Here is a 17,102-nt window from a genome sequence, read left to right on the forward strand (position 1 = left end):
CGAAATCAAGATTGGGAAACCAAACTGAACAATCTGAACCCAGAGGATAACTCCATCTGGAAAGTTTTGAGAACCCTGCGCATTAAACAGCAACTGATACCCCCAATTCAGACCAAGAAAGGAGCAGCTCACACTGACCAAGAAAAAGCAGAAGCTTTGGCTGACAATTTGGAAACACAGTGTAACCCCTCTTACTAGAATTTAAACATCACTCTAATCTACAAGATTCACCGCTGAGTCAGGCAGGTTATAACAAAACAAAAAGAGAAAGGAAAAGCCATCACACCCACTTCTCCAGCAGACGTTATAAATATCATAACCCACTTGAATAACAACAAGGCTCCAGGCTCAGACGGAATCACAAACAGAACAATCAAGTTACTCCCCAGAAAAGCCATTGTGCACCTAGTCAATATTATCAATGCAATAATCAGATTCAAATATTTTCCTTTAGCATGGAAAAACGGTTGACATCACACCAATGAAAAAGATTGGAAAAAACCCTCAACTTCCCGAAAGCTACAGACCTATCAGCCTACTGTTCAGCCTACGTAAGGTTACATAAAAAAGTCATCCTTACAATCAAAACGCTGTTCAATCAAAACGTTGTTCAATCAGCAACAGATAAACTAGGTATTATCCCTAATGAGAAGTTCGGATTCAGAAAAAACCATAGCACCACACATCAGATACACCGACTGTTTGAATTTATCATCACAGGTTTCAACTGGAACCTCCACACTGCTGCCGTCTTTATAGACGCTGCAAAGGCATTTGACAAGGTGCGGCACCATGGTATTCTCTACAAACTCATCAAATTTCACATGCCAACTAATCTAATAAAAATCATAGATAGTTACCTTAAAGACAGCTTCATGCAAGTAAAAATAAATGAAACCATATTAACTAGACGCAAGATCCTTGCAGGTGTGTCGCAGAGTTCTCTTCTGGCTCCCCTGCTGTTTTCTATCTACATAGTTGATATTCCACAAAATCCAAGTTCAACAATCCCTGCGTTATATGCAGATGATACCGTTTTATTAGCAAGATCTCTCAGTCCCAAACTAGCTATCAAATGACTCCAAAACAATATTCACACATTGGAGAAATGGCTGATGGACTGGAGGAACCAAACAAACCCACTGAAGAGTTCGGCCATCCTGTTCACCAAAAAGAATTTTAGGATCGAGGAAGACATACACCTGCTAGGTGTCAAGATCCCATGGCAGAATGAAGTCAAATACCTCGATGTCATGTTTGATCAAAAAACTCCAATTCTCCAATCATATAAAACACATAAGCTCAAAGACAGAAGAAGTAAACTGGATATCCGGAACAAACCACTCATATACAAGATGGTATCACCCTGTCATCACTTATGCATCTCCTACATGGAGCCACACCTCGAATACGAATATTCAAAAACTGCAGAGGATACAGACCAAATGCCTGAGAATGATTCTGGATGCCCCATGGTTTATCAGAAACTCCCAGATTCACCGAGAAGTCAACACTCCCTACATCACATCCCTCCTTCATGATCTAGCAGCAAAGTTCTTCACCAAGACAAGCAATCATCCAAACCCGCTGATCAAGCAAGCTTCAGACTACAATGAAGCAGAATTCTACAAATACAAAAGACCCAAGTCGATTTTATTCTCAGCTGAACACAGCTAATCTCAGTGCCCTTCCTGGGCGAGCTTAACGCTCAATAACTTTCCACTCAAAGAACTTCCCCTCAGACAAAGAGGAATATGAAAAGCAGTTATGCTTCACCCATCAAGTCAGCAACGTTCTGCGTTCTGCTTATGCAATCGCAATTGATAATTGATATTTTATTCATACAAACCATGTGCATCACCAATCATCATCTTGCCCATGTGCTGTTGCATAAACTGAGTCTTTCATAGAGTCCGAGTACTCACTGAGGAGGAAATAGTTCCACGTCACCCTCACAATATATACGCCACCTGTCTACAATAATGACGTTTTTCTGTTAATTATGTTCATTTTTCGTTCTACCTGTATGCAGGATGGAAAATCCGCGTTTCTGTCAAAATGGCCGTAGCTTATCTTATATTAAGATGCAAATTATTAAGAATAAAATAAATATTAATATAAAAATATGCAAATCACTAACTAACACTCTTTGATTATCCAAAAATAGTAAGTGCAGCTTTTTTACCCCTAAATATGGAAATCGGTAAGAAGTCTCTACCTTAACCATTACTAATAGCTTATCTCATACAATTGGAACGATATTTGGAAATCTCGAGAGAAAGAAGGAGAGAGAGAGAGGATGCAACTCACCATGCTCTGTAGTGAATTAGAAAGTAGAAAGAATGCGATCAGATCACAGTTTGCTAAGCGACCCATAAGCGTTGACTCGAACAAATGCGCGTTTTCAGAGGGTGAATGATTCAGAAAAGATGTGTTGTAAATCGAGACTGGCGATATGAATAATTAGCAAACTACTTAATGAACGTGTTGACAATATTTCGACAACACCTTTCGGACTGGATTCGAAGCTTATCTAGAACGCGAAGACTCATTACACTGCATTCCGAAACCTAAGGACGAACACTATTCTTGAAGATTGCAACAGCAAATTCACACCAATCAGTTTGTGGCAATTTGTATAACTGACGATTTCGAGTATAAAGCGGGTACACATTCAGATTTTAGACGCTCAAAGGAGTCACGTGGTAGCACTCAACAGTATAAAAGGGTTTCCCTTGGCTACGCTAAGCGAACTGTGTTTGAAGGAAGCCCTTTTCCTGAATGAATAAAGTTGCAAACTTGGATGGCTTGAAATGCTTCAAAGACATTATCTAGAGCAGCGTTTCCCAAACTGTGTTCGGCGGAAGGTGAATAAATGTTCCGCGAGAAGTTCTTCTGGAATTTGTCATTTTAGTTTTCTAAGCATTTTTCATGAATAAATATTTTATAGTGGAAATATTCTGAGGAAAATAATATTCGTGAATATGTCGAAATGCTCAGACCCAGAACGCCTAATAGCATCTGTGTATCGTTCATTTTTACACATCGAAACCTTTCAACATTCTGGAAAGAGAATACCGCTGTTTATGACCGATCAAAAAATTGCCTGCAAGTCGATTACAACAATGGGCGGCGTATCCTTTGTTCTCAAAACTGAAGGAAATAACCTCTGAGTTGCAAATGTTAGTGACGAATCAGCAAGGAAGTATAAAGAAAATTTAGTAATACTTTCTTCGCAAGTTCGTATTGTAAGCGTGAAAGTTTCGAAACCGTAGTGATGATTTTTTAAAAGTAAGAGACCTGCAGATTTAAATTTTAATATGAATAAGAGACAAGGGACTTTGTTTAATTTTGGTATTAAGAAATCTCTTATTGAAGGTGTTTGTGACGTAACAGATAGTGATTCACCCACTTCCAGCCTACAAATCGATCTCCAGGATGTACAAAAGGAGGGGAAACTACCAGCACACAGGGGAAAAAGTCTGTATTCACTCGAAAGTACTTATAATAATATTATAAATTTTTGGTGATCAGAATGGGACATGTCAATGAAAATCAGCACACATCAATTTAATGATGTTTATGTTTAATTGATGTTTAATTAATTATTAATTAATAATAAAAAGCTAAATTAACAATTAATTATTAAGTAATACATTACAAAATAACCAAGGTGTTCTGTGAAAATTTCAGGATTTGTGAAGTGTTCCGTCGACGGAAAAGTTTGGGAAACCCTGATCTAGAGGATTTCAAAGACGGGAAGAAATATTGGAAAGCTTGAAGAAGGCAGCAGAATTACTGATATCGCTGTAGAGTTTGGAATCTCACGCGGTTTGTATCCAGCTCTGGGCAGCGTTTCAAACCAATGGAATGTGTACCAGACGTATGCGAAGAGGTCGCCCTCGCTCTACCACGGAACATGAAGACAGATTTTTGGTTATAACATCAAAATGTAATCGACACACACACACACGCGGCAGATCAGCTTACAAGTCGACTCCATTCAAGTAGAGGTACGCAGATATCTCGACGAATTGTGGCAAAACATCTGCGACAAGTAGGCCTATACCCGAGAGTTTATATTCTTCGTTCTATTATCCACAGCTCATCTTAAAGCAGTGGCGTAGTATCCAAAAACATTTGCACAAGAAACCAATGAAATGGTGTACTCTTTACAGTTGAGAGTCGTTTTGGTCTTTCCTGCGAGTCTAGACGACCTTTGATCTGGCCTAAAAGTGATGCTGCTCACCATCGCGAGAATTTTCTTGAAAGGGATAGATACGGTGGTACTGGGGATCATGGTGTGGGGGAGGCATTATGCTTAATGGACGCACCGAGTTACAAGTGCTGGAAAAGGGGGCCTGTGAGTGGTGAACGACATTGCAACCAAGTTCTCCAACGTCATGTTCGATTGTTCTGTGGTGCTGTATGGATGAGAATGCCGAACCACATCGTACAGGAGCAGTGGGCGGAGAATACTTCTGGTGACTGAGGATAATAAGAGAATCGAGTTGCCAGCACGCTCCCCAGATCTGAGTCCCATAGAACACATTTGGGATGCAATAGTGAGACAGTGCTGCTAGAAATTCCCCTCCAGAAAAACAAACAACGTCTTATACTTGCTCTGAAGTTTCGTGTCAAGAACTCTTTAATCACTTGGTGCTGAGTGTGGTATGACATTTTGAGAGCTGCATCGAGTTCGAGGTGGACGTATTCCACAGTGGAATGTCTCTCCGCATAGTTTTCTGTAAGGACTATACATTAATTCCTTAACTAGGCCTTAGAAAATTTGTAATTTTTTTTTCAAAAATGCATTGTAATTTAATTTGAAATAAAAAAAAAATTATAACACATTTTTGTGTAATATAATTTGTTAGTATGCCGACAATAAATTTAGGTGAATATTTGGCTGTTGTCGCGAAAATTTTTTGATATACAGCTAAAATGTTATTCGTCCTTAGCTTTTGGACACTAGTGTATATTAGCTGAGTTAATTCGTTATTAGCATGAAATTGGTGTTTTTTTAGATTTATTTTTATATTTTTATATACCACTGGTCAATGACATAGATACAGAGAACATCCCAAATATTGTTGTTTGAGAGAAACTTGGATTTCTCCAGGATCAATTCTGCCATAATAAATTTAGTTTAATCCTTTATCCAAGTGTGAGCAAACAAACTTTGCGCTTGGAAGTATCTTCAGGACAGCGGTAAGGTGGTACAACACAGGGCAGCTCGTTGCAAAGGTGGATCAAGTTAACATCACTCCTATTTCAGAATCTCCCATAATGCAAAACAAATCTTCTTGCGGATATGTATAAAGTTATGCATTAAGGGAAGGGCCACTACCCAGACTAGTTTCGACCTTTATTTTATTGGGAGCCAGGCCAAAGTGGAGATACCAGTTCTTATAGTTCTTAAAAGAACTGGGCGATGGACTGAGTCCTTGACTGTTTATCCCGTCATCTGAATGAAGTAAATCTGTGTAGATGTAGTGTTATTGAGCTAAAAAGCTCTAGTCATGGCTGGGTAACGGCAATAGCCTAGCCTCAGTTAAAACTTCATTGGCTACAGCATTGCCATTTATTACCCTGGAAGTCCTAAAAAGGGCTTTTTCTTGTCGAATTCTCTCATCCTTATAGTCCTTATAAGGACTGGCTTAAAGGGGCTAAGCAAGACTGCTTTTCATCTTCCCCGTTATCTGTAGAGGACAGTGTAGGGATAAGGTGTGATTGAGCTATTAAAGCTCTGATCATGGCAGGAGAGTAACAGCAATAGCCGAGCCTCAGTTAGAACTTCATTGGCTACAGTATTGCCATCCATTACCCTCCAAGGGTATGGTGGTCATCCTTAGTCCTTATCTTATAAGGACTGGCTTAAAGGGGCGAAGCAAGACTGCTTTTCATCTTCCCCGTTATCTGTAGAGGACAGTGTAGGGATAAGGTGTTATTGAGCTATTAAAGCTCTGATCATGGCAGGAGGGTAACAGCAGTAGCCGAGCCTCAGTTAGAACTTCATTGGCTACAGTATTGCCATCCATTACCCTCCAAGGGTATTGGATTGAATGAATCAATCACCGCATCTCACGGTCGATTGACCACACTTTCTAATTACCAAATCGAATTCTCTCATCCTTATAGTCCTTATAAGGACTGGCTTAAAGGGGCGAAGCAATAATGCTTTTCATCTTCCCCGTTATCTGTAGAGGACAGTGTATGGATAAGGTGTTATCGAGCTATTAAAGCTCTGATCATGGCAGGAGGGTAACAGCAATAGCCGAGCCTCAGTTAGAACTTCATTGGCTACAGCATTGCCATTCATTACCCTCCAAGGGTATTGGATTCGAATTCTCTCATGCAGAAGCATTAGCAAGGTCATCTCTACCTATAGGAGTTGCCAAAAGGTGTGTCACTTTTTTTATTTAATTACTCTGGATTTAGAGAAAGATGTTGAAAGTTTATTTTTCGCTTGGTTAGACTATAATAAGTTTAGTTTAATCCTTTATCCAATTGTGAGCAAACAAAGTTTGCGCCTGAAAGTATGTAAATACTTTCAGGCGCAAACTTTGTTCACACTTGGATAAAGGATTAAACTAAATTTATTATAGTCTAACCAAGTGAAAATAAACTTTCAACATCAATTCTGCCATATTGAACACAAATGTTTTGTCAGTAATTTGAACCAATTGATCATGCAACAAATTTGGTCTTCATTCACCAAACACTCACGTTCACCGACCATGGCTATGATATGCATCACGTTGTAGTATCATCAGCTAATACACGCTTTCACGTGTTCATTGTTTATTTTAATTTTCACTCATTCATAGTATTGTGTTTATTGCATACCATGATACGTTTTAGATAAGTGATTATTTACTCTTGTAAATAATCTGCCCACGAGCCCGTATGTTTACTTTAGTACTTATATTAGGTTTCACCAACCTGACAGCTGTCTTACCCTGTTTGGTCTCTGATGAGAATCAACAGTTTATAACTGTTGATTCTCATCAGAGACCAAACAAGGTAACTCCAATGCAATGATTATATTCTCATAGTTCTGTTAAATTTCTTCTTTTAAGTTTCTTTCTATATTTGCGTATAAAATATGGATGGATCAATAATATCCTTCATTTTATTATTTTACTCACACCAATTTAAGACATAGTGGCTTTATACTTTTAAAATATTTATGGAATATTTTTAGAAAATAATTTTACATCTTTTATGTAAATCTATACTACTATAGTACGATAGGTACACTTGCTTAGTGCTCAAATGTGTTTTTTCCCACTGTTTATATGCCGAACTTTAATGAAATTCATCTTTCCTTTTAATATATTCTGTGCGGTTTTCTTGCACAAATAAAACTTAAATAGGAAACATTCTTTATCCCTTTCTCAGTTCCTAGAAATTGAAATAAGAAATAATTACGAAGGAAGTCCAGAAAGTAAGTTCCGTTTTTAAATATTTTCACTGCAGCGCTGCGATCGCAATGGTGCGGTGCGCATGCGTGCTGAGTTTGTTGATTCGTTAGCAAGGCGGTGGTGCCATTTTCAGACATTCTCGAAGTGCGTACGCTGCTTGGTGTGTGTGTGTGTGTGTGTGTTTATAATGTCTAAGAAAAGTGAATCGTCCCCCTGCATGTGAAATTACATCAGTTATCCGTTTTTTTTTTTTTTTTTTTTTTTTTTTTTGAATGCGAGGAAAGTTAAAGCAGCTGAAATTCATCGGCAAATTATTGAGGTTTATGGAGAACAAGCAATGAGAGAACACACGGCCGGTGTAACACAACGGCTTCTCGCCACTTTCGGATTCCATCATCGTCCATATAGTCCTGACCTCGCAACGAGAGACTTTCACCTGTTCAAATATCTGAAATCTTTCCTTGGTGACCGGATTTCAAGACGATCACGACGAGGTCAAAGAAGCAGGCAATACGTGGTTTGCGTCACAAGTGGTAACCTTCTACGACGAAGGTATACAACTTTTGATGCCCCGTTATGATAAGTGCCTGAACAATGGCGAAAATTATGTAGAAAAGTAGTGTAAGATGTCTACTTTAATTTCCAATAAAGTTTTTTTTACTTTTTCTTTTTTCTAAGTATATTTTTGTTTCTCTGACAGCCCATCGGAACTTACTTTCTGGACGTCCCTCGTATAACGAAATCGAAAATAAACACCTTTATTTATTTATTTCAGATTTCCTTGTTCCGATAATAAGGCAGTCTTGTCAGTATATTGTAGTATGTGCAGCACCGTTTGCTTCATTCTTAACTATGTCTGTAGACATGCGAATATGAAACTCCTGATTACAATAAGTAATTTTTTATGCAGAATGAGGGCCGTTCTTGTTTACATTGCCTTATCTGATCCAAAACATCCTTTTCAAGTTATGTAAAAGATCCAATTTTTCATTCAAAGTCAGAATGATAAAGCAAATATAAGTAATGCATTTATTTTTAAGCACAAGTGTCCTGAATTTGTGATATACCAAAGTAATAAAGTTAATGAATACTTCAGTTATTTTGAAGTTTCGTAGAGGATCGAAAAATGCAGTAACAGTAATTCAGTAAGAAAAATAAACAAATATGTGTCAAAGTTTTGTTGTTATTTTCCCTGATACCGAAATGTGGATTAAACGTAAGAACAATTTATTTTGTGTGTGTGTGTGTGTGTGTGTGTGTGTGTGTGTGTGTGTGTGTGTGTGTGTGTGTGTGTGTGTGTGTGTGTGTGTGTGTGTGTGTGTGTGTGTGTGTGTGTGTGTGATAAATGACAACTCTACTTCACATATTAGAATATACTTAATCGCTCTTATGTATAATAATTTTTAATCGATAGCATACAATTTAGTGAACTCAGTCATCGATCCTTGTAATGGAAGATCTAGTAACATAAACTAAACAAATTACTTAAATATAAATAAATAAGGAGAATGTAATTGAATCCCAACAAAATATGTACTACTATATTGATCCATATATAAAAATTAAAACGCTTAAATGATTTTGAGAAAATCCTTTCTGGGCCAAATGGCTGAAAATATTTATACAATTTGTATCGAAATCATTTATTGGATTAGACTGTTTGCTGCAAGCAGTGACTGGAGTAGTCTGCTGATAGTAGACTATTTTCAAGAACTGGAAAATTGTGCATTCAATCGATAGCAGATCGATTAAAAATGTAAAGATCACGGTGAAAAATAAATTTAACAATAACTCTATCAAACCTGATTTAAGTTAGAAATCAATACAATCACTATATGACGAATTTATATTATTGTTATGTTCCTACAAAAAATGGTGCCACGTGCACACGAAATTACTAATTTGATCATTATTATTATGTTAATCCACTTTCAGTAGTCAAACTGTGATTAGGAAGATCAAAATTTGCATTTGCATCTTTTTCTCTCTTCCCATATCCATTCCTCATTAAGCATAAGACTAAAATTATTACGTTACGGAATCTGAAGAACCGCGGTACACCTAAGAGCCGTTTTTAGGAAAAACTTTGTTGATGAAGAAAACAATTATTTATCATTTCATTCTATATTAATAGTTATTAGATATTTAAAAGGTGTTGGAAGTTTCTTTAAGAATATTTAAAAAATACATTATTTAAAATTTAATGTTTATTTTATTTATTTTTTAAAATAAATAAGCAATAGTTTTATAAAAAGAGATTAAAATTAATTTTAAAATCATTATTATTGTAAATAGTGATAATTTGAATTCCTAATTCTAATAGAACTAAATATTGTGATTGAAATGTATATTTGAAATAATACGCTGTTGGTACAGAGCTTCGGGAAAGAGTTTATTTAAATAAGAAGGTGAAAAGAGAAGTAACAACATCTACACATGACATGATAAGCTTTAGACTTGCTAAATTGTGTCTGCCCTTGTAAGAGCAGTAATATAGCACATCTTTGCTGTACACTTCTTTCAACACGCCCTCTACTGGCGTACAGTTCTTTACAAAGGCCATATTGTCATGGCAGCTGCTCAAACAACGATTCGCTTTGTGCTTGTCGGCAGCTATGTGATCAGGACTTTCGTCTTCCCTCTGGTACAAGGACTTGGTCGATGCAGTGAACAATTCCATCTTTCATAACAACATCTGGTTTGATCACATGGGCTGTGTTCACCATTAAGCCTCCCTTTTCTTTGTGCACCTTCACTGTCTGATATTCGGTCCTGACGTCATAAAGCAGTTGGGAATGGATCGAACCGGTAGCGAACATGGTATCGACTACGTGGTTTTGTATCATCTGTGAAAGACAACGATAAAAATGATTTCGAATATGGTTACTGCTGGTTTCTGACATTTTTATTTATTAAAAGAGGTAACTGCTACAATATAGACAGCAAAAACATATAAATCAATTTGTGCGAATCTGGAAATATATGCATGCAATGGATAAAAAATATATATATATGGCTAAAAAACAAACACATACGTTTCGTTATAAATAAATCCTTATAAGGACTGGCTTAAAGGGACGAAGCAAGAATGCTTTTCATCTTCCCCGTTATCTGTAGAGAACAGTGTAGGGATAAGGTGTTATTGAGCTAATAAAGCTCTGATCATGGCAGGAGAGTAACAGCAATAACCGAGCCTCAGTTATGACTTCATCGGCTACAGCATTGCCATCTATTACCCTCCAACGACATTAATCACCGCATCTCACGGTCGATCCTCTCCTCCTACACCATAAAATCATCCTTATAAGGACTGGCTTAAAGGAGCGAAGCAAGAATGCTTTTCATCTTCCCCGTTATCTGTAGACAGTGTAGGTATAAGGTATTATTGGGCTATTAAAGCTCTGATCGTGGCAGAAGGGTAACAGCAATAACCGAGCCTCAGTTATGACTTCATTGGCTACAGCATTGCCATCCATTACCCTCTAAGGGTATTCCGCGCGGTTAACCTCGTGGCTTTGCGTTTCGCAACCATATGCCTGGGGAAGGAGTGTCCTAGGTTCGATTCCCGCCGGTGACGTGAGGAGCTTAAGGATCTTCCTCAGCCATGTTAGCCAGTCTTGGGGGTAGACAGCAGGATTTTTACCGCCAGTTTAGCTGGAGTTTTTCATCCCGCAAACCGGCCCCATGAACACACAAGGATGCAGTCAGGTATACTTATATTTAGAGGAATAGGGCTGACCTATCCTATTAAAAAAAAATAAAATCAAACTTTGCTGGTTGTTCTCTTATCAGAGATATATATTTTAATTTTTAAAAGGTGTGAAAAATGATTATAAGATTTTTGAATTTTTCTCTAAATGTTTTCTTAAATCTTTATTTAAATTACTTAGATATTTTATTATCACATTATATTTTATATATTTAATAATATTTTTCATTATTGAGTCTTGGTTAAGGGAAACATATTTGTTCAATATAAAATGATTTTTTCTCTCAAAATAAGGTAAACTTGTCATTGCAATTTCAAACAATTTTATGTGCAGTTCACCTTCTTTAATCTCCGTTTGTTTTTCATCAAGGAATGCAGATTATCGCTTCCAAGGTCGTTAAATGCTTTATTTGTGGGTGCAAAGACTGTGAATGCAGCATCAGGATTAGAATTAGTATCTAAGAAATGAGGCTCAACTTCTCGTACCCGATGAATTGCATCTGCCATCATGCTGCAAGTAAAATAAGTTCAGATAATGAAATTAACAGGCTAAGCTTTGCTGAAATAATATTTAGAACTATTTAAAACCATTAAATAATATTCAGAATATAGCATGACTGCCAAAACGCAATTAAAACAGGATAATAAAAATACCATACACGAAAGAAAATTAAAAGTATTATAAAGAGATATTTACCTATATTCTCCATTGCTTTCAAGCATTTCTAGAATGCTGTGTTCTGGTGGCGTCAATACGCGATCTACAATATGCAATAATCCGTTTTGTCCTTCCAGATCTGCCTCTTGTATTATAGCAGATTCCACACCCATTTCCTAAAAGAAAAATGTTGAATTATGTTTAAAAAAAAACAAAAAAAATATACACCTTTTGGTTTAAAATTTAATGATAAAATAAGGAATAATAAATTTTAAATATTAAAATTATTATAATGAAAGGAAATAAATTTTTCATTCCCTTCAATTCTTGTAATGGATTTAATAATTCTAGTGAACTACTCATTTCGTGGCGCCATCTATTAATCATTTAAAACCCTATTTATATTTAAGACAAAAAAATACTCACTATATTTATTAATTATTAATTTTTTTCACTATATTAATTCACTATATTTATTATTGAATATAAGAAAGCATTTTATAGGGTTTTTTTTACCATTTTTCTATTAGAAAATTTTAGCAAAATGCATCTGTTATTATTAGTAGTAGTAACAATTATTATCTATTATTAAATATAAATAATCATACTAATTTCGGAATAACAGGGCTTAATGGAAATGGAACTGTCCCATTATTATTATTGCCAACTTGCAATTATAATAAATAATTCGTCATCAACTTATAGAAAAAAAGAATGTAAACCGATGTATATGGACGAGCATGGGAATATTATAATCATAATAACATTCATGTTAATGCGATTTGAGAGAACGATAGCGGATCCAATTGTAGCTGATAGTTAATTTTAGTACACAACATTATGATATATCATATGATTCTTTGTCTTCGTTTCGTAATATATGGCTGTTTATCAAGAACGTTTGAAGATACATTTGATTGTTTCGTGAATGTCATGAATATATGGGAACTGTCAATTTATTTTTTATGCGGGATGAGAAAACACAATTTTGGACAGAATGAATTGCAAATAGCTGTTATGGATATTGCTGCTAAAGTATGAAAATTTTGTGCACAATGAAGATTTGATCATTCATTTTTATTACCTGATTAATTCACAGAATGAAGAACGTTACTGGTTTGATGAGTGAAGCATAAATGCTTTTCATATTTCCCTTTGAGAGGGAAGTTCTTTAAGTTGAGAGTTACAGAGCTTTCAGATCGCCTGAAGGGCAGTGAGATTAGCTGAGCGTAGAACTGACTTGGGTCTTTTGTATTTGTAGAATTCTGTTTCATTGTAGTCTGAAGTTTGCTTGATCAGCGGGTTTGGATGATTGTTTGTCTTGGTGAAGAACTTTTCTGCTAGATCATGGAGGAGGGATGCGATGTAGGGAATGTTGACTTCTCGGTGAATCTGGGAGTTTCTAATGAACCATGAGCCGTCCAGCATTCTCAGATATTTATTCTGTATCCTCTGAAGTTTTTGAATGTTTGTATCCGAGGTATGGCTCCATGCAGGAGATGCGTAAGTGATGACTAGGGTATTACCATCTTGTATATGAGTAGTTTGTTCCAAGTATCCAGTTTGCTTCATCTGTTGATCATGGGATAGAACTGAGCGATTACTTTGGATGTCTTCAAGCTTATGTGTTTTATGTGAGTGGTGAATTGGAGTTTTTGTCAAGCATCACGTCGAGATATTTTACTTCGCTCTGCCATGGAATCTTGACTCCTAGCAAGGTATATATCCTCCTTGGTCTGGACCTTCTTTTTGGAGAACAATACGGCTGAACTCTTCTGGGGGGGGGGTTGCTTGGATCCTCCAGTTCATCAGCCATTTCTCCAGTGTATTAATACTGCTTTGGAGTCTTGTGATAGCCAGTTTGGGGCTGCTAATAAAGCAGTATCATCTGCATATAATGCAGTGATTGTTGAACTTGGGTCTTGAGGGATATCAGCTATGTAGATAGAAAATAGCAAGGGGGGGGGCAGAAGTGAGACCTGCGGCACACCTGCTAGGATCCTTGCGTCTGATTGATACAGTTTCATTTATTTTGACCTGCATGTATCTGTCTTTGAGGTATGTGTGAATTATTTTTATTAGATTAATTGTTATATTGAATATGATGAGTTTATAGAGAAGACCCTGATGCCACACCTTTTCAAAAGCCTTCGCAGAATCTATAAAGACCGCAGCTGTGTGGAGATTCCAGTTGAAACCTTTCGTGATATATTCGACCAGTCGGTGTATTTGTTGTACAGCGCTATGGTTTTTTCTGAACCCGAACTGCTCGTTTGGAATAATACCTAATTTATCCGTTGCTGATTGAAGCCTTGTAAGGATGACTTTTTCCGCAACCTTTCCAAGGCTCCAAGGCTGGATAGAAGACTGTTAGGTCTGTAGCATTCGGGGAGTTGAGAGTTCTTTCCAATCTTTTTGATTGGCGTGATATCCGCCGTCTTCCAAGTTATGGGAAAATGCTTGAGTCTGAGGATGGTATTGATTATGTTGACTAGATGCGCAATGGCTTTTCTGGGGAGAAGTTTGATTATTTTGTTTGTGATTCCATCTGGACCTGGAGCCTTGTTGTTGTTGTTCAAATAGGTTATGATATTTGTAACTTCTGCTGGAGAAGTGGATGTGATAGGTTCTGAGTTATCCTTTTGTTGTCTTAAGACCTGCTTAACTCGGTGGTGAATCTTGTAGATAAGATTGATGCTCAGATTTTCATAAGAGGGGGTTACATTGAATGTCCAAGTGTCAAGTAGCGCTTCTGCTTTTTCTTTGTCAGTGTGGGCGACTCCCTTCTTTGTCTGAATTGGGGGTATAAGTTGCCGTTTAGTGCGGAGGGCTCTCAATAATTTCCAGATGGAGTTGTCCTCTGGGTTTAGATTATTCACTTTGGTTTCCCAATCTTGGTTTCGATATTTTTGCAGAGCTTCACGGACTTATCTATTTAAATTCTTCAGGTTGTTTTATCTTGTGGGGCTCTTGTATTATGGTACCTCTTTCTTGCTTTGTTTTTTAATATGTTTAGGTCCATGATTTCCTCGCAGATTCGACTGATCTGGTGAAAGACTGTAGTTTGGGTGACTGACTTTATTGCTTTTGTGATTTGACTGGTTAGGTTGTTTACTGCAAAGTCTATCTCCTCTTTATTGTGAATAACAGAAGCTGGGACGATGTACTCTGGGAAAATTCTAGAGAGTTTGTCCGAAGGTATAAATAAGTGCCGTGGAGTGAGTTTCTCGAACGTACCGTACTTAAGCAGGATGAGGTTGTGGTCAGAGGACAGTTCATTTAGTGTTTCCAGCTGATACTGGTATCTAATGTTTCTGAGGATGACTTTTTCTTTCAGAAAAATTCATCCTCAGTGCTGGTTTTCAGTCCTGAATGGAAACTCAGATGTACTTGACTATGTCAAGTACATCTGAGTTTCCAGCTGGACTGTGATGAGTGGGCTCTGTAGGTCCGGCTGTAATTATTGAGTTTTGGGTTGAGTAATGGTATAGAATATGACCTTTGTCATTGATTGTGGAGCTGAACCAAGCTGTATGCCTGACATTAAAGTCTCCAGCCATAATAATGGAGTCAGTAGAGCCGAGAATGGAATCCAAATCAGCTGCCAACAGTGGGATGCCGGGTGGGTTGTATGCGGCGTAGAATTTGATGCTGCCAGTATTGTTAGTATGAACTTCAATACCTGTTTTCTTAAGGTTCTTGGTTTATGGGTCGGTCTGTGTTTCCTCAACCGGCGGTAAGTCTGTCTGTCTGTTTTATACATCGTGAAACCCCGTAATTTAGGGCTATTAGCTGGTCTAAGATGCGTTTCGTTAACTAAGACTATATCAGGATTGTATCTGTGAGTGAACTCTTGCAGTTCAAGGCTTTTGTTTAACAGACCATTTAGCATTCCATGCCATTATCTTGAGTGAGTTTGGTTTGAGTTTTTTATACATTGTATAGTGTTGTCAGTATGGATTGGGTTTCTAAGTAGAATCTCTTTCTGGAAGATGATGAGGAACTTGCTTTGCTGAATTCTTGCATCATGGTGGCAAGAGACAGCTGTTAGAACCAACAAGCAAGCTCCGACTTAACGATGTTAAGTTGGAGCTTGCTTGCTCATGTGTTGAAGGAATCTGAGTTCGAGCTGCCTCTGCATATGTCTTGGTCATGGATGAAGATCGCGTGCCTTCCTGTGCTGCTAAAGAGTTATTTCGAACAGTAGGACAACGTGCTTGGTTGCTTATGGTGTCATTACGTGGGTTCACTTAATAATTGGCACAACAGGCTTGGTGTAGAAGCCTTGGTCTGATCTCAGCATTCTGCTGACTTTGATTGGGGTAAGTCCTTGACTGATGAGATCGTCAGTGACCTCATTTGTTGTGATACCCTCAGAAACCCCTCTGAGGACCACTCTCTTGTCAGTGCAAAGATCTGGACGGGCAATTTGAAATTGTACAGCATTTTTGTCATTTTGCGATAATCTAAGACAGTAACGGGATGAATCTCAACTCGCTCATCTGTGTTTTTAGCCCTGGAGAAGTTGATGTTTTGTTCACCAAGGTTCCTTGAAACCGATGTTTACTTTTCTTTATCTTGAGGAATCACTGGTGGGACTTTTTCTTTGTTGTCTTCTGAAGCTTGCGGTGTTAGATCTTCTCCCATAAGATCTTCAGAGGGTCCTCCGACTTTTAGCTGCCTGTGCACCTTGGCTCTGTATCCTCATCCTCTCCTTCTTGATCATTGACCTGGGCGTATATGTTTATAAATCCCGGGAATCCGGTATCAAACCTTTTTAATATCTTCTTGAACAGGTCAAGCAACTGTTCTTTGCTAAAGGCTTGAACAATATTGTCCGTGATGTCCATACCGGGATAAGAAGCGCCTTGGTAGATATACTTCTTGTTCAGTTATGCCTGTTTTGGCAATCCTGTAGGCTTATAGCCTTCTATTAGGTCCTGTCCTGTAGACTCACGCGGAAGTCTACTAACTAAGTAAAGCAAGTTTGTAATGCCCTACTAAATGCCCTACTAAATGTTCACCAAGGTTCCTTGAAACCGATGTTTACTTTTCTTTATCTTGAGGAATCACTGGTGGGACTTTTTCTTTGTTGTCTTCTGAAGCTTGCGGTGTTAGATCTTCTCCCATAAGATCTTCAGAGGGTCCTCCGACTTTTAGCTGCCTGTGCACCTTGGCTCTGTATCCTCATCCTCTCCTTCTTGATCATTGACCTGGGCGTATATGTTTATAAATCCCGGGAATCCGGTATCAAACCTTTTTAATATCTTCTTGAACAGGTCAAGCAACTGTTCTTTGCTAAAGGCTT

The 17,102-nt window shown here is 37.6% G+C and overlaps 1 protein-coding gene across 1 annotated transcript in view; it reads right to left on the reverse strand.

Annotated features, from left to right (window-relative positions):
- Window positions 1–9,798: 9,798 nt before the first annotated feature.
- Window positions 9,799–17,102, reverse strand: part of LOC150092165 (transforming growth factor-beta-induced protein ig-h3-like) — a 58,768-nt gene continuing 51,464 nt past the window's right edge. The window contains exons 9-11 of the mRNA XM_090415242.1: window positions 11,834–11,970; window positions 11,476–11,647; window positions 9,799–10,273 (exon numbers count right to left, since the gene is read on the reverse strand). Coding sequence (XP_090271368.1) covers window positions 10,049–10,273; window positions 11,476–11,647; window positions 11,834–11,970 — 534 coding nt within the window. The 3' untranslated portion in view covers window positions 9,799–10,048. The remainder of the gene's footprint in view (window positions 10,274–11,475; window positions 11,648–11,833; window positions 11,971–17,102) is intronic.

This window comes from Typopeltis vanoorti, unplaced genomic scaffold (assembly GCF_054136105.1).
Source record: "Typopeltis vanoorti isolate ZY-2024b unplaced genomic scaffold, IOZ_Tvanoo_1.0 HiC_scaffold_24, whole genome shotgun sequence".
Taxonomy (NCBI): Eukaryota; Metazoa; Arthropoda; class Arachnida; order Uropygi; family Thelyphonidae; genus Typopeltis; species Typopeltis vanoorti.